Source organism: Genypterus blacodes, unplaced genomic scaffold (genome assembly GCF_046128005.1).
Source record: "Genypterus blacodes isolate CSIRO-AG114 ecotype Tasmania unplaced genomic scaffold, CSIRO-AGI_Gbla_v1 ptg000222l_1, whole genome shotgun sequence".
In the NCBI taxonomy this organism is placed as follows: Eukaryota; Metazoa; Chordata; class Actinopteri; order Ophidiiformes; family Ophidiidae; genus Genypterus; species Genypterus blacodes.
Window position 1 is genome coordinate 230,556 of NW_027467021.1, and position 17,768 is coordinate 248,323.

A 17,768-nucleotide genomic window follows, 5' to 3' on the forward strand; every position below is an offset into this window, starting at 1 on the left:
GAAGTCCTCTTCTCTGAAGTCGTTCTGCTGTAAGCACCAAAGTCTGTTCTGCTTGGTTCTGCACTAACCTCTCTGTCTCTGTCCTACACTGAGGGGAAGTAACAGCCGGTCTGTGCTGGGTTGGAGAGGAAGAAATATACAGTGCAGTAGTGACAACAGAAGCATGAGAAGGTTTCTGTGATGATGATGATGATGATGGTGGTACCGTGGGAGAAGATGATTGTTCTGTTTTTGTTGGTGTAACTTATGTTGTCTTATGTTTTTCAGCTTTTCGCCAGTTTTCCTATTTAAAGAAATATCGATGTAAAAAAAAAAAGCATTATTTGAATAAATAAGAGATCAACTGATAAGACTGGGGAGGACAATGACTTCTGTGAATTTCAGCTCATCTTCAGGGGGAATAGTGAGGGAACAGAACAGAGCCGACACTCTGAGCCTGTAGACATGCGGGGGTTAAGAACATTGATTCAACATAACACTGATCTATTTGGGAAACCACAAGATGCCACAAGATAAATGGGTCCATAAGAGTCCATTCAGGGCCTCATGACCTCTTAGGTCAACACCAAATCTATAAACAAACCTGCAGATACAAACACAAAACGTGACCAAACTGAAGAAATCATTTAAAACTACAAAGTTCTCTGTTCTTTCCAGGCCCATGCTGATACACACAAGTCAATACAGGAACCTGACAACCTGACAAACTGCTGATGCAGCATGAAGGCCAGAGGCGGAGCAGTGTGCAGCCTGGACTGAGCCACGGGAACGATTACTGATTTGTTTTCATTGGTTAATTATAAATCAGGGAAATCAGGAGGTTATCAACTCAGCTGTGGTGCAAGGATTCCTCCTGGTGCTTATATTGACATGTCCAGTGTCCAATCTGCTGAGTGAAGTTAGACAAATCTAACCCTTCATGTAATGAAGAGTCTGTCAACTTAATATACACTTCAGATTACTGTTGATCTCAGAAACTCCAACTCCAACTCAGTCTTCCCTCAGTAAAGGATCCACCGCTGGTTAATGAAGCCCTCTGCCAGATGACGAGCTCACTGTTCATTCAGTCACTTGTTCTGACGTCTGAAAACATGATGGCAGTGATGAGGTTTAATGTTCTACTGCTCAGCGGCTCGAGCAACAACTCGTCCTGTGGACCTTTGGTCCTACTTGGCCTGTTAAAAAGCCGGAGGACATTGTGATTCAGTGGACACACTGCAGAGAGAGACTCACCATCCACACTGCCGGGGCAACAACAAGCATTCTGCAAGACTACAGCTGTGTCCTACTCACTCATCCTGCAGTGGCACCTCTTCCTCCACCTGCACCGGAGCAACCATGACCACTTTTGATGACATTTTGGAGGAGGCCGGGAAGTTTGGCCGCTGCCAGAAGCGAGTCTTCGCCCTGATGTGTTTGGTGTCCATGCCGTGGGCCGGCGTGTACGTGGGGATTGTGTTCCAGGGTTTCACTCCGGACCACTGGTGTCGGGACTCTGCGGTGGTGGAGAGGAGGCAGGCGTGCGGCTGGAGCCTGGCGAACAGTCGCAGGCTGACGCTGCCGCTGGTCAACAGCTCAGGAACGCTGCAATCCAGCAACTGTGAACAATACGAGCTGGACTGGAACAGCACCGGTCTCACCTGTGACACAGAGGAGCTCAACATCAGCCACACTCGCAGAACTGCATGTAAAGATGGCTGGGAGTACGACTACAAGGGACGGCAGTCCTTTGTTACTGAGGTAAGGGCAGAGTCAGGAGAGCAACAACACAACAGAGAAAAGTAAACACTGTAAGAATTCATTTTTAAGAAATCAAAAACTATTCCTCCTCACATTCAGGGTTTTAAAGTCCTTGCATGTTTCAAAGTTGCAGTAAAGTGATTTCCATTTCAACAAACTCCTGCCAATGATGTTTGAGGAATTTCCTCTCAGTGTCGTTATAGGAATAAGGAATAAGGAATAAGGAATGCACTAACAGCTGATACTCACATACGCACAAGACGCAGTCAGGCACAACTCAGACTCTTTAGTACGTTTAAAGTAAAAAATGAATGCAGTCGATGGGCAAATACATCTAAGGAAGTATTAACTCCACAAACATGTTAGCGCCTTTCCCATTCTACACACATGACTTGATTATTTATCTGTGTGTGTGTGTGTGTGTGTGTGTGTGTGTGTGTGTGTGTGTGTGTGTGTGTGTGTGTGTGTGTGTGTGTGTGTGTGTGTGTTAGTTTGACCTGGTGTGTTCAGACGCCTGGTTGGTGGATATGTTCCAGGCCACTCTGAACGTGGGCTTCCTGGTTGGGAGCATTGCTATTGGCTACCTGGCTGACAGGTGAGGCTGTGACCCCGGTGTGCTTCACTCTGCTCTCTCATTGGCTGCCATGATGACAGAGCCAGGTTAAAGTGACATATTCCAGTTTCGGCATATGGCCTTCAAAATAAGAGCGGGGAATTACAAAATAGTTTTGAAGAAATGAAGTCATTTAATCAAAGGATAAACGTATTTTAAATAGTTAAAATACTAAACATGCATGCATTATAAACTCTTTATACCAGCCTGTAAGAACAGCATCTAAAGTGTAATCCTTGTGTTTATATGCTCGCTCTAAAGACCCTCACAGATCAGAGGGATCATCTCTCATTTGTTCCTTTCAGGTTCGGCAGGAAACTGAGCTTCCTGATGTCCAACCTGTTGAATGGGATCGCAGGCATCCTGGTGGCTGTGGCTCCAAACTACGTGTCTCTACTCGTACTGAGAGCTCTCTATGGGTTTGGAGTGAAAGGAGGCTGGGTGGCTGGATATGTGTTGAGTGAGTAAGACACACACACACACACACACACCACACACACACACACACACAGACTCCTAAGCAAATACTAAAACTCAAGACTCTGGTTTGCGTTTTCTTCCACAGTCACAGAGATTGTGGGGGTGGAGTACAGACGCACTGTGGGAGTAGTTTACCAGATGTTCTTCAGCGTTGGCATCCTCTTCCTCCCTCTCCTTGCCTACTACATCACAGACTGGCGCTGGCTGCAGGTCGTCATAACCGTCCCTTACATCTTCTTCCTGTCCTACTATTGGTGAGAAACGGTGGTAAACAAGCACCCCTACGTTGCTTCACACACCCAAACATCTCCCCTAACACAAGAGCAACCACACCAACACGTATCAAACACCCAGCAGAGAGGGAAAGATAAATAAATACATGTTAATATCCAACAGGTATTTTTTGTTGACAGCTGGATGTCAACGTTGTTTTTTATTTGTTTGTTGACGTTCTGAATTTCAGGTTCATTCCAGAATCTCCAAGGTGGCTTCTCTCTCAGAACAAGAACGCCCAGGCTGTGGCCGTCACCGAGGCCATGGCCAAAGAGAACAAGATGAAGCTCTCCAAAAACATTGAGGTAGCGGCTACTTTAGCAAACACTGCCTGTTCAGTTGAACAGAATTAAAGTCTAAAGTCTACACAAGTCTAGCAAATAAAACAGAATGTCCGTCGTGTTAAGCTCCGCCCACTTAGGCAACAACAAACAGTTGTTTGGAAAGACACAGTCAAACAGTCACTGTAGTCATTCACTCTTACGCCTCTGCAGCACTGCCATGCACATGCACACTGAGTGAAAACAAGGAGTCCAAAAAGCTGCTCTGATTGTCCATCTTCATCAAGCCTCAGCCAGAAATATGACACGACAAAAGATATCCAAACTCTTTCTCAGTAGCTTGGTGTAAGTGTGGGTTCATTCAAGTGTGTGTCAAGATGATTGACTCACGCGGTACGTTTGGTTCTGCAGACCCTGGCAGACGACACAGCAGAATCGGTCACAGCCTCCTTCATGGACCTGATCAGAACCCCCAAGATGAGGAAACACACCTTAATCCTCAGTTACAACTGGTGAGTCCACACACACACACACACAGTGTAGTAACAGAGTCGAGTCGGTAATGAAGGTTTTGAGAATCCTCCTCCCTGTTCCTCCTGCAGGTTCACCAGTGCTGTGGTCTACCAGGGTCTGATCATGAGGCTGGGCATCCTGGGAGGAAATGTCTACATCGACTTCCTCATCTCCGGCCTGGTGGAGTTCCCTGCTGCCTTCCTCATCCTCTTCACCATTGAACGCATCGGCCGGCGCCTTCCCTTCGCCTCCGCCAACTTCGTAGCCGGAGCCGCCTGCTTCATCACCGCCATGATTCCTGATAGTGAGCTAAAGAGTGTGATGTGTGTTCTCAGACTATTACGTTACAAAGCAGTGAAACTAATCAAGCGTGGCTCTCTTCTCTGCCAGGCATGTTCTGGTTTAAGACAGTGGTGGCGTGTATCGGGCGGCTGGGGATCACCATGGCCTTTGAGATGGTTGTGTTTGTAAACACTGAGCTCTATCCAACCTTTGTCAGGTAAGATCTTACCTGTGCTCCTTCAGTAAACCTCAGCCCTAATAAACAACACATACTCACAAGTCTTCACCTTCAACCTTTTGGTTCTCCTCTGTGCAGGAACCTGGGTGTGTCTGTCTGCTCCACTCTGTGTGATGTGGGAGGCATCGTGGCTCCCTTCCTGCTGTACAGACTCGCTGTTATCTGGCTGGAGCTGCCACTCATCATTTTCGGTAGGTTTGATATTATGACCAGGTGAGAACTTTAGGCACTCAGCTTCTCTTCAACCATTTATTATTTAATTGTTGATATCTCAGAGTGGAATGGGGTTCCATCAGGCCTCTTTGCTGACACCCATCCAAAGGGGCTTCTTGCCTCAAAACCGCCACAACACACACCAATCCAATCTGCCAACAACCAGCTCAACATCTGTAATCTAAGCTGGGCCCTGTTCTTATTCAGTCGGGCAAGCGGCCTCAAGACAAACCTGTTTCCTTTTGATTCCAACTACAAGAAGGTTTTGTAGACAAAATGAGGCGTTCAAGTACTCAAGGCAAAACAAGTGCACAACTCAAGAACCATCGCCAATCACTAATGATAATCTATGTCATATATTGGTGATTGAGTATACCTGTATACATATCCAATACTGATTCTACAGTACCATCAGAATTCATCTCTCCAGGGTCTGGATTTGAGCTGGATCTTGTCTCCTTGTCTCTTCAGGATCTCTGGCCTTCCTGGCTGGTGGTTTGGTGTTGATGCTGCCTGAGACCCGCGGTGTTCCGCTGCCAGACACCATAGATGACATCGAATTCCCAGAGAAGTCAGATTTTGTCTTGTTTTTTTTTTACAAATCACTACAATTCACATGTTGTGTAACTGATTATCTTGTGCTTATCAGTGTGATATTACATTTAAGTCTGTATTTTCTGCATCTTTGTGTTCAGAGCCAAGAATGCAGCGCTGCAGAACCAGCAGTTGTCCACCTTGTTGTCCGACAGCGAGGTCACAACAAACAAGGATACAGCAACTGTGTAATCACCTACTACTGGAAGCTGGGAAAGATTTATGACTCAAGTATTTATTTATGTTGTTTCAACTGCTGTCTCACTCCTTTTAATGCCTAATTATCTCTGGACATTTTTTTTTTATTTGCCTATGGAGATAATTTCCCACAAAAGCAAATTGTGTGTCTCCATTAAACTTTGTTGAGTTTATGTTATTAAATGATTTTCTTGAAACACAACTTTGACTCAAAGCCTCATTAAAATGGACTTAGTGGTTCAACCATCATTAATAACAGATTTGCAGCCTGGTTCAGCATCATTTAAATAAAAATAATTTGTTTAAGCTCCGTTCTTGGTAATTCCCTGATTGCATAATATCCCTGCCAACACGACTCAAACCACTGCTGCTCCACTCAACTTGATTTACTGAATTCTGCTTTGACCAGAGTTGCTGAGGCCTTTTAGACTTTAACTCCAGAGTCCAGATCAATAGAAAACACAATATAACTGTTCTCTTCTTCACACATGCTTTGTTGTTATGGAGCATATTTGTGCCAGTTCCAAATAATGAATGCTCACGCTTTAAATAACAGATGACCACACGTAAACAGTATGAATAATAAAAACAACAACAACAACAACAACCACCATCACCTTGCGGGCGGGGCCTGAGCGCCGCTGGGGGAGTGACAGGTTTGACTGACAGGTGCGCACAAATGGGGGGCCAGCATCAAAATAACGAATTCAGGCGCCGAATAAATGAAGCTTGAACAAAGACAAAACTGTGAAGAGACTCCATGACAGAATGAAACTCACCTGACTCAAAGCACCGACTCCTTCACTGCAGCTCCGACCGGCGTCCACTTTGTTGACGACATTTATTCCTCCCTCAACTTCTGTCACCGACAAATAACAAACTGTCCCTCTGCTGAGTAATAATGTGTCCGCTCTGGTAATCACGTCAGCCATGAATATGTCATATAATGAGTCTTAAACATCTTTCATACACATTAAAACCACAGTGTTGTCTCAGTTTCGACGTTTCCTCAGAGCACGCGCTTCTGTTTGCGACGTGGTTAATTAAGAGGCAGGTGATGATGTAATGATGCCTTCAAGAGCTCCTCGTTTTTTTTCTTCCTTTTCCAAGTTCATAACTCGTATATACGGCAGCACAAATTTATTTTATTTTTATCCAAAACACATATAGTTTATATTTTATATTATTATTTGTATTGGCTATGTAATAGTTTGTTTAAATGACCAAACTATCATGGGTGCAGATGAATCCTAGACACAGTATTGTAAAAAGTCTTAAATGTTGTACACATAATTGTGATGTTTGTAGAGGTGTGTATTCCTGGGCTATACCATGTGGGTTTGATACCAGTGGAGAAAGTTGTGAATTATACTTGCACAAGTCTCTCCATTTTGAAAACCATGTCGGTACAACTTCCGCTGTTCCTTTGTTTCAACTTTTATTTTTCAGCACTATCAGAAAATACATGTTTACATATGGTTGCGGTTGCAAATTGTCCTGGGTCCTAATTGTCCTCGCTGTCTCTGGGGGAAGTAACACAGTTATGACATCTAATGACTAGAGCTAAATGCTCAAGTAGGCATTTTGGAGCATAACTACATATATGTGAAAACATCTTTAAAAGGCTAAATGAAACACCTCCTATGACTGGCCACATCAGAAGCCCTCAGCTTGCAATGTTTTCAATTGGCTTTGATGGTTCTATCAATCCAGTCGACAAACTTGGAGGTCCGAGCGTAGACGCCGGGTTTCATGGCGTTGGCACACCCCAAACCCCATGATGTCACGCCCTGGAGGATGAATCTGTTCTGGGCGTAACACACCAGAGGACCGCCGCTGTCACCCTGTAGCAGAACACACAAACACTATTATGATACTCTTATTTATGTCTCATTTTTGATTTTTACTGAACAAATGCATTTGTATTCAATTTTGAAGGCACACTAACATGTCTTGTGTTTACATTTATTTTACTTTCCAGTTTTGTAAGATCCCGTCTGTGTTTAAAGTTATCCATACCTGGCAGCTGTCTGTTCCACCCTCGATGTTCCCAGCACACATCTCATGCTCTTTAACTCTGCCGTTCAAGTAGGACGGACGGTTACAAATCTTGTTCTCGATCACAGGGAAACCAGTTTCTTTCAGGACACCATCACCTCCAGTACCTGCAAAACAGCAATACAGGTATAAAGAAGATATTTTTGAACTTATCTAACATGCTGGATGCTTTTCATAGTTAACAAGTTTGACTTTTAAACTGTGTAAAGTTTGGATTGGCACACACACACACACACATACATACCTTGTGTCTCGCCCCAGCCAGTAACATAGCACTCTGTTCCGCTAGGAACTACATAGTCTGTTTCTGGCAGACAAGCTGGCAGAACCTTATCATTGATAAGTGCAGGGCTGTAAATACACACAACACACGCAAACACACACACACACACACACACACACACACACACACACACACACACACACACTAGTCACTATACACTCATTAAAATATTTATAAACATCATTTTCAGTCTGATTCAGTCTGATTGGCCAGCGCTCACGTCTCCAGTTTGAGCAGAGCGATGTCGGCTCCGTTGGGTCCCTTCACCAGTTTGTCCAGCCTCTTCTCCTGTTTGGACACTTCATTGGCTCGCTCTGTGTGGACGCCCAATAACACTTTGTAGGCTGAAGCCCGCGGGGACCTACGCACATTTTAAAGAGACACCCAGAGACTTATGTGACTGTCCAGTGTTGTGTGCAGCATTTGAGTGTGTACGTGCTTTGTAACGTTCACCCTGACCTCTCCAGGCAGTGTGCAGCAGTGAGGACCCACTGAGGGTGAATCAGAGTTCCTCCACAGAAATGGATTCCAGAGCTTGTAGAGAGATGGAGATAAGAAAGACAAGCAGACAGGAAAGGAATTAAGAACCCCGCTGATGGAACAGACTGTCTCTTTAAGGCCCACTGTCCAAAAGTTTGTATTGACCTGCATGTCCACTTTACTTCTACTTCCGAAACAATAAGTTTCATATGTTACAGTCATCCAGCATTAATTATTATCCTTAATTTCCTACTCACCTGGTCCGTAGGCTGATCTGCCACGGCCATGAGTGAGGTTTAGATACACAACCTCCCACGATACGACCAAAACAACGCTTTGGTTTGGTCACCGGTGAGCCGCACTTCAGTCCCTCTATAAAGAAGGATTCATTCATTCTCATAAATAAAGTAAAACACAAACATAAAAACACAGGATAGAATGGTTTCTCTTGTTTGTATTTAGATGTACACGTATTTATGTAGAACCTATCTGGTAAAGTTTGTTAAAAACTCTCATAATTCACTGTAATGTCCCACAAACAGATGCTGTTCACGTACCACAGTCAGGGATCTGGCAGTAGTCCCATTTCTTGCCCCTGTCAGTAGTGTAACACCATGGTCCATTCACATCCCCGTCTGGGTTTCTGCAGCTCTGACAGCGACAAACAATCACAGCTGATCAATCAACTCATGTGCATCAACATTTCACATTCTCTCTCTATGTCTATCTCCAAACTCATTGATTAGTGAACAATATAAGATGTTCACTAGATGGTGGCAATGCATGTGTGAATGTGTTTATACAAATCTCTTATCTCCAAAAAAAATTTGAATGTTTTAAAGTCCCAATATGCGAATAAAAACTGATCAAAATGTCTTTAACTCCAACGCTCTTACGTTCCCCTCCAGGCCCCTGTCAGCGTGTGATGAAGTGGTGAAGCTGGTGTGTGGGTGTGGGCTCTGAGAGTTCCAGGCCTGGCAGGTCACACCCAGAAGAGTGATGGAGGTCGGCCCACGGTATGTAACACCGTTCCCGATCTTACAGTCTGCCATGACAACACAGAAACCGCCAAGCTTTGCTGTTAGTTGTGCATTTTGTTCCACCACATTACCATTAAATCTGTTCAATAATTCCTTGTAATGGGTCCAGACAGGATGGTTCACCTTGCTGTGGCGTGGTCTCCGTGGCAGTGGCGGAGGTTTCTGGTTTTGGAGGTCTGCTAGGCGACACCGGTGTAGGTGCGGGTCGACATTTCTCCACATTGCAGTACTCCCAACGCACAGCGGGGTCAGTAGTGTAGCACCAGGGAGCTCGGTCTCCATCAGGGTTCCTGCACTGGTTCCTCCTGAGGTCCCTGTTGACAGCAAAGACCTGGATGTTTATAGCAGCAGGAGGTTTTACATACACATTTTGCCCAGATAGTAAGTATTAGTGTCTCTCACCCAGAGGGGAAGTTCTGTGGTGTTTTCTTGTGGGTGTGAGGAGTCATGGAGCTCCACAGTTGGCATTTCTTTCCACTGATGGTCTCTGATGTTACTCCACGGTATGTTAGTCCATTTCCCTCATAACAGTTATCCTCTTCAGTGGGAATCACAGGCTCATCTGCAGCAACATACAGAAACTTAGAAGGCAATTTGATAAAAAAAATGTGAAAGTAGTTTTAGTGTTAACATGTAGACGTTTAGACAGACATCTATGGTTATCCTGCCATTTTTGTACTTTGACTGAAAACAGTAATGGGGAACAAAAGCCCCTTCAAAGACTTTCAACATATTGAAACTTATTGATTTGAGCTTTAAAGCTAAAAACAAAAAGACATCACAATAGAATATCATGATGTCATCATCATAATTGATCATCATACTTGGGGCAGGGGCGTCCCCACAGCTGGGCACCCTGCAGTACTCCCAGCGAGTGTTTGGGTCTGTGGTGTAACACCAGGGCATCCTCTCGTTGTCTGGGTTACGGCAGTGGTTGTTATCTAGGCCTCTGACAGATAAATAGACATTTTCATCACTCTTAAGCTTTTTCTTTACTATGTGCAGGATATTGAGGCATTGAACACAGAAAGAGTCAGGTTGCCAGGTTGGTAGTGCATACTTGCAGGGGTAGTTGTCTGGGCTTCGATTGTGTTTGTGTGGAGTCACACTCGACCAGCTCTGGCACGTTTTACCAGACTCTGTTACCGCAATTGTGCCTCGGTAGGACGCACCCTCACCAGTGGCACAGCTCAGCTCCGGCACAATGGTGGGAGGCTCCGACGCTACACAGAGAAGAAGATTATTGCTGGAAAGTTCACATGCAAAAATGTCCGTAGACTCCAGGAGGGAAAGGAATGAATCATATTTCCCAATGAGCAATGTTGATACTTATTTGGTTACTAATTTTTTAGTCTCGAACTTTTAATTGAAATTTCAAATGATCCAAATTTCTACAGAGGTCTTACTGCAGTGTGGTATGGAGCAGAAGTCCCATCGTTTGGCCGTGCTCGTGGTTAAGCACCAAGGACGGGGGTCTCCATCAGGATTCCTACAGTAGTTCTCCTCAAGATATTTCTCTGGGAGACTGAAGATGTAATGAGAGTGGAGACAAATGGCAAAATAGACACAAATACTCAGTCCTAATGAAATCTAACTGCCATAAGTTTAACTACAGTAAAACAATGGAATCCCTGTTGTGTTTGATTGATGGGCTTGTGAGGAGCTTACGCGCTGGGGATGTAACCGTGGTTGTGTGGTTTTTGAGAGTCCCAGCGCTGGCAGGTGAAGCCGCCCTCTGTGGCGGCGATCTTCCCTCTGTAGTCCTCACCGCTGCAGTGCATGCACTCCTCTGCAAGAGTGAGCCAGGAGAATCAAGAGTGTGAGTGTAGATTCTCTTTGTGTTGACTTTCTTCCCTCACAGACTAAAATAATGTGTTAGCTTTTTTTTCTCTCGAATTTCAAATCTTCTAGAAACAAATGTAGACTTCATACCGGTACAGCTGGCTACATTGCAGTGCTCCCAGCGAGTACCGGAGTCCACGGTGTAACACCAGGGGCCTCCGCTGTCTCCATCAGGGTTTCTGCAGAAGTTAGACTCCAGGTCGGCTCTGGGGTGGGACGACGGCGTCATGCTGTAACAGACCAGTAAAGAAATCAGTGAAGAAAATGACACCAGATGATTTAGGGTTTAAAGAATGTGAGGTGAAAACGCGACATAATGTGAATACGCACTTGGGCCTGTGAGGGTAACTTGCATCCCATCTCTGACAGACCTTTCCTGTTTTTGTTCTGGCTTTTGTCCCTCTGTAGTCTGTTCCTACACCATTAACACACTCCAGTAGGTATCCTACACACAACATGATAATAAAACAGATGGTAAAGCAATGAAATAAACCCAGTTCTCCCAGTTATTCTTGTCACACACTTCATTCACCATCAGATACATAACTCTAATACAAGCCTACTCTGATCCAGGTCCATGGTGTAGATGGATTTATTTATGTTGTTTATCCATTATATATGTATTTATGAAGTTGAATGAATCCAGACAAATGAAATGATTCCATATTGTATTTTTGGAAGGCAGCATGTCCCACATGTTTGCCTTTGTGCACCGTTAGTTAAAATGTAATCTGTATTGAATCAGCATCATAGCCACCATAGAACAGTGTCATCAGTCACATGTTTCTTGTATTGAATTCTTGTTGACATTCACATTAACAGAAACATTCTGTGCAGCATGAAAATCTAATTAATTTCCACCAAACCGACTTATGTAGACATTCTTTGGGTGAACGGTTTGTTTGATCCACCTGAAGTGCTGTTACACCTCAAAAGTCTCTAACCTTCAGTCGCTCTTTGCTGTGTTTGCAGAGACACAGTTCAGTTCAGACATCACCTTGACAATTTTACACATTTTTGCAAATTGTATTGACATTTAGGATTTCCTTGTCTACAAATCCTCACGCATGGATTTATTTCAAAACATTTCAAACATATCTGCATCTGTACGTAATCATTGCATGCATTGTCTGTCTGTTTTTAATCAGTTTTCACACCAAGTAACATAAATTATTGAAGAAAGAAAGAAAGAAAGAAAGAAAGAAAGAAAGAAAGAAAGAAAGAAAGAAAGAAAGAAAGAAAGCACCTACCTTTATTTTCATATAAAGCTGTACTGGATCTGCGCATGACAGACTCTGTTTTGGAGTTTTTGGGTGCGGTCCAGCACTCTTGGTCCTTCTCGATATACATGAACGCCCTGTGGAAACACGCTCAGGTCAGGTGTGGAGCTGCAGCGTGAAAGGTGCAGCTGGGTGCTAAGCGTGTGAGCGTACCTGCATGTGAAGGCTATTTCTATATTACACTTGGTAGCACATTCAGTCACTGTGTTCACTGTGTAGTGTCGCCTCTGCAGAGAGATGAGCCACGCTCCCTCAGTTTTAGCGTAAGCCTCCAATTCATCGCCACAAACTGGAATCAGAGACAAGACAGACAAATGATGTTACATGGAGGCCACAACAACACTGGCTACTGTTTACACAACCACACTCTGTTGTAAAGTGTGAACACTAGTGCTAACTGGTCAACATGAAGTCTCTATGTTTTCTGATATGGGGTGGGACTTTAATTTTCCAATATTTGATCATCTCAATTCATTTGCATAAGGGAAGCGTCAGTGAAAGTGTAGTCTTAGTGTGTGGATAAAACAGACCTGTCCATCAATCATGTGTTCTGGGTTTTGATGGCGGGGTGACTGAGTCTTTTATTTACATTTGGATCACAGATCGAAGCTTTAGTACATAAACTCTATAGCCTTTAAAGTGATGCAACAGTGTGCCGGGAAAACATTGACCAACACAAAGTACAAGCTTATACTGAAGTGAGCTGTAAGAGAGTGAAATGTGAGCAGAGTCATGATGATGTCATTAAGTTAATAGCATGTATAGAAATATATTCTCTCTAGACAAAAACATGCTTTTTCAGAATGAGTAGGCCGGTGGTTAAATATTGAACGATGCCTAAAGTAATCAGTGGAATGTACCAAAACAAAGTCCACTACTTTGTGTTCCACCAGCGTCACATCAACCTTGAGTCATGTGACATCCTGTAACTCTGTACCAGCTCACTGACGACGCGCTCTCTTCATCATGTTAACCACTATAACACAGTGATTATGTGCAGGTGTTGATACTGATGATACTGACCTCCAGATAATTAATCACTCTGGATCCTTTTTTTAATGATGAGATGTCTCATTTTTAATATACATAAGTGGTTAAACTCATCAAATGTGGCTTAGATTCGTCAACAAATGGATGAAAGCAAACCTCTATGAGATAAAACGAATCTATTTCCATCTATATTCTCATCTACATCACGGCCACCATGTTCACTTTGAAACAGTCGTGGTTTAGTGGACAATATTGTGATATAAGGAAGCTCCTTATATGGTCAGATATGTCTCACTATAGAAACATTGTCACCTGTGCATTCGACAGTTCCTTCTTTGTATAAATTACGATCATTTGGCAGACGCTTTTATCCAAAGCGACTTACATTACATTATATTACCACCCTTCGCAGAGGGGGGAGCAATTGAGGGTTCGGTGCCTTGCTCAGGGGCACCTCGGCAGGGACTCGAACTGGCAACCCTCCGGTTCTTAAGCGGAAGCTCTACCCACTCGACTACTGCCTCCCTCATTCATTATGTATGAAATAATAACAATACAAATTATTTACAAATTATCAGCTCAGTTCAATTTATACATTATTATTAAAATGTATCAGAAGTTCAGACGAGGTGGCTTCATAATAAAGCAGATGACCATCTTAGTGTGACATCATCACGTCATATTGTATCTGTATCTTTCTTACCAGTGCATATGAGAGCGCCCAACAGGAACGCTGCTTTGTTCAGGTCCATATTCAGGCCTCAACCAGCAGCATGTAGTCCACTAACTGAGCCAGATGCCTCCTGGTACAATACTGGGCTCCTTTTTGCATCACAGGAAAACAAATAAGACAGTACTCAATCATAAGTCAATCATTGGCTTGACAAGGACATCAGAGGAGCAACAGGTCAACATCTGTGTTTTTTGGGACAAGATGTGTTACAGGAGAACGCACAACTCCTTCCCTCCCTCCGTTCTTCTCATAGAGGCATCAAAACAGCTGGGAAATATTCTTTATTGTGCCGTTTGTTCCGTTACTGTCCTGGCTGTGAAATTAGAAATTTGTCAGGCAACAAATCATTTGAACTGATTACATAATTCTTCTTTTAAAATCTGTTTACACATCGCACACAGATACATGACTCATGGCCCCGCACCGCTCCATCTCATCACCAGCTGCTGAGCTTTGACCTCTTTTCATATCATGTGACTTTTCATTGATTGATGATTATTCAGTCTGAATCTGTTGTTTCTGCCCCGTCACACATTTTTGAGCCCATGTTTTACAAGAGACATTCCTATGATTCTTTGCCAAGCGCCCTTTCCTGGTGATTTACTGTGCGATCCAGATCAAATCAGATCAATAATCCAGGTTAATTTTCAGCCAAGAAGGACCAGTGCCCTCTACTGCAAACACATGCTTACAAAACCACACACTTCTGACAAATTGGCGCATGTTGGGACCAAACAACAAGCGCTGAACATTACAAGGTTTTCCCGGTTACAAATGTAGAAACATCATGTCAGATATGAAAGTACAGTAGAATGAGATTATTGGGATGTTTGACCAAATATTCCTTTGTGATTGAATAAATCATGCGTAAACCTCACAGTTATCCTCCCTAACATGTTCCCTTCACCCTCCCTGAATTAAATCAATCACACAGGGACCTAATGCCACCAAATGGCCTGCAGAGGGACCCATTGATCACCAACTTTGCAGAGCTGCAGCTCATCAAAACTTTGCCTGAATTCAGGAATTTCAGGGATCCGACTTTTGTTTTGTGTCCGTGAGGTTCTAAAGGAATTATTCCTGTTCATTTGGTCTCTATGAATAGTCGAAGTCATTTGTATTGGACCTTATTGTGAAAAGCAGGTTTGTACTGGTATGTTACATTTACATTGACTCTGCTGCTGCTGTTGTGTGTGAAAAGACAAATTCACATTTGCGGTTGCGGTTGCTGAAGGAATGTCAAGGCTCCAGAGTAACACTGATGCCATGAACACTTATAAATAACTCAGGGATAATTACCTCTGATAATGAATGACTGACAAATAATATGATGCCATTTAATTTATCCTACCTTACCCTCTTCATGTCCAATAAGAATAATGGATACATTTAATTTGTGTTCTCCAAAAGGCAGATGCTTTTATTCAATTAGTCCAAGGTAAATCTGATCCAACACTATTATATAGAACATAAAAAATAAAAATCTTACATGATTAACATTGGTATTTAAGTATTCACACATTAGAATGTCAGCATGCAAACTATGCTCAGCTGTGACTTCATGTCAAAGCCAACATGAAGTCAATTACGTTCAATATTACAGGATACATTTGATGACATATTAAACGCTAAACTGTGATGTTTAGAATGGAATACTGAGCCTGTGGAAGGCCGGTGAATGAGTCCTTCTTTTTAGAACTTTCAGTCATTTTTTCTGCATCAGTCGTGAGTGTTGAAGTGAAAAAAGTTGATCTTCGCATCTCCACGTACACAACACACGCTTCAAAGGAAGACAGGAGTGTGTGTGTGTGTGTGTGTGTGTGTGTGTGTGTGTGTGTGTGTGTGTGTGTGTGTGTGTGTGTGTGTGTGTGTGTGTGTACTGACAGAAGTATTGCAACAAACCTCCAGTGTCTGCCTCACCTGAACGTCCCCCTCCGGACACTCATCAGCTTGGAGTTAACCACCACGGATAATCAATACCTCAATTATCAAATCAATATGGGAACGGGTTACATAGTAAGCGAGGTGTTTGGGTAGCAGACGCACCTCGGACTCTCCAACGCCAGCAAACCAGGACTGAACCGGCTGAACTGACGGGTTGCGTTCAAAAACAAACCTAAAACTGTTTGTGTTTGTAGCTGTAATGCTACATTTTGCTTCTGGATCCAAAGATAAACACATTTTAACCCCCCCCCCCCAAAAAAAAACAAAAAAAAAACAATTGGGCTGAATGTTTGTGGAGAAAACATCTGAAAACACACACGCTGTCCTTTCTGTTGTCTGCTGGCACATTGTCAGCACAACCTTGTTGAAAATGGCCCAACCTTGGCCCAACCTAAGGGACAAAACTATCCTAGGTTTACTTCTCAATGGGCTGAAAACTTTAATGAAACAGAAAAAGAATCTTTTAAATGTAAAAGAAGATTTTAATCGACCCTTGGGTTTCAAGGAGAACCGGGGAAGAAACGGCAATGAAAAATAATTAGAAATAATTATAGTCCCCGGCTCCTTGTCCCTTTATGCTAAACAGAGGTGAAGGATGCTTTGGGGCGAATCGCTCCTTCAGTTAGAAGATTTATTTCTTTATTGGTTTTCTTCTGTTCTCTTTGTTGAAGGTCTGGATCGTCACAAATAAAGAATAAAAAAACAGACATATCTAAGTCTCATTATCAGTCACATCTGTTTAATCTGAATAAACGTATTTAAGTTATCAATCAGTCTTCTTATAGGACAGAAAGGATTGATGTAGATGTTAACGAGCCATGTTCATGTTCAATCATTAAGCGCTTTAGGTGAGGAGTTCTCCATGATGAGACATATTTTTTTTAATCATTATTGCCATGGTGACCCCCTTTTGTCTCCATTCAGATCACAGATTGTCCCTTTCAAACTCATTTTCAGCTGTTTGGAGGTTTGCAGCCCCATCCACCTCCCTGGACTGTATCATGGTCATTCTGTATTATAGACTGGAGAATCTCATTTATCCCTCCTTTTTAAACTGTGGATTCTTTGTGTGTTTTCAATTACAGCCTCATTGGACAGAAGGTCCCAGTGGAGGCACACAGAATGATGAGACATTAAAGCAAACTATGATAAACTCGGAAACATATTTTTGAACATTGTTCCTTAAATTGAGTGCATTTTTGCTTTGATTAAAACGCAGCTTAAGTGACTCGCCCTTGACTGGGCCATTGTACAGCCATGCGGTTTCTCAGGATGTTTGTGATCAGACATACTGTACATCTTCAACACTACACACGCACACACACACACACAGCACAGGTATTTTCTGCTCTGTGTACTCGTGGATTTTTACAACCGTTGCACATGGCAGTGAGAAATACTTCTTTTGCTCAGAGTGAAGAAGCCCTGCTGGAAATCCTCCGCATGTCAAACTTCTGACTGATGAATTCTGTTTTTATCTAAATGTGAAATGAAAGAAAATGTTTAACGTCATTGTGTCAAGACTGTTTCAGGAGCAAAACAATGCATCTCCATATAGATAACACACACATACAAGCAGCAGAAATATGCACACACATGCACACACACACACACACACACACACACACACACACACACACACACACACACACACACACACACACACACACACAAGGTCCAGTGTACACTAGCC

At 43.1% G+C, this 17,768-nt stretch overlaps 2 protein-coding genes across 2 annotated transcripts; one reads left to right on the forward strand and one right to left on the reverse strand.

Annotated features, from left to right (window-relative positions):
- Window positions 1-876: 876 nt before the first annotated feature.
- On the forward strand, window positions 877-5,627 carry slc22a2 (solute carrier family 22 member 2). Its single transcript, XM_076170520.1, has 11 exons — window positions 877-1,740; window positions 2,232-2,335; window positions 2,659-2,813; window positions 2,919-3,087; window positions 3,297-3,411; window positions 3,799-3,899; window positions 3,990-4,204; window positions 4,291-4,399; window positions 4,499-4,611; window positions 5,105-5,204; window positions 5,329-5,627. Exons 1-11 carry the CDS (start codon window positions 1,339-1,341, stop codon window positions 5,417-5,419), a joined length of 1,674 nt encoding a protein of 557 aa, XP_076026635.1. The 5' UTR covers window positions 877-1,338; the 3' UTR covers window positions 5,420-5,627.
- Window positions 5,628-6,843: 1,216 nt separating this feature from the next.
- plg (plasminogen) lies at window positions 6,844-14,233 on the reverse strand. The gene is made up of 19 exons (XM_076170516.1): window positions 14,102-14,233; window positions 12,562-12,697; window positions 12,379-12,485; window positions 11,459-11,573; window positions 11,219-11,358; window positions 10,955-11,075; window positions 10,693-10,811; window positions 10,347-10,509; window positions 10,111-10,235; window positions 9,689-9,848; window positions 9,410-9,600; window positions 9,143-9,291; window positions 8,804-8,897; window positions 8,504-8,618; window positions 8,226-8,300; window positions 7,987-8,127; window positions 7,728-7,834; window positions 7,445-7,590; window positions 6,844-7,269 (listed from the first exon to the last, which is right to left on the reverse strand). Exons 1-19 carry the CDS (start codon window positions 14,148-14,150, stop codon window positions 7,108-7,110), a joined length of 2,415 nt encoding a protein of 804 aa, XP_076026631.1. The 5' UTR covers window positions 14,151-14,233; the 3' UTR covers window positions 6,844-7,107.
- Window positions 14,234-17,768: the final 3,535 nt, after the last annotated feature.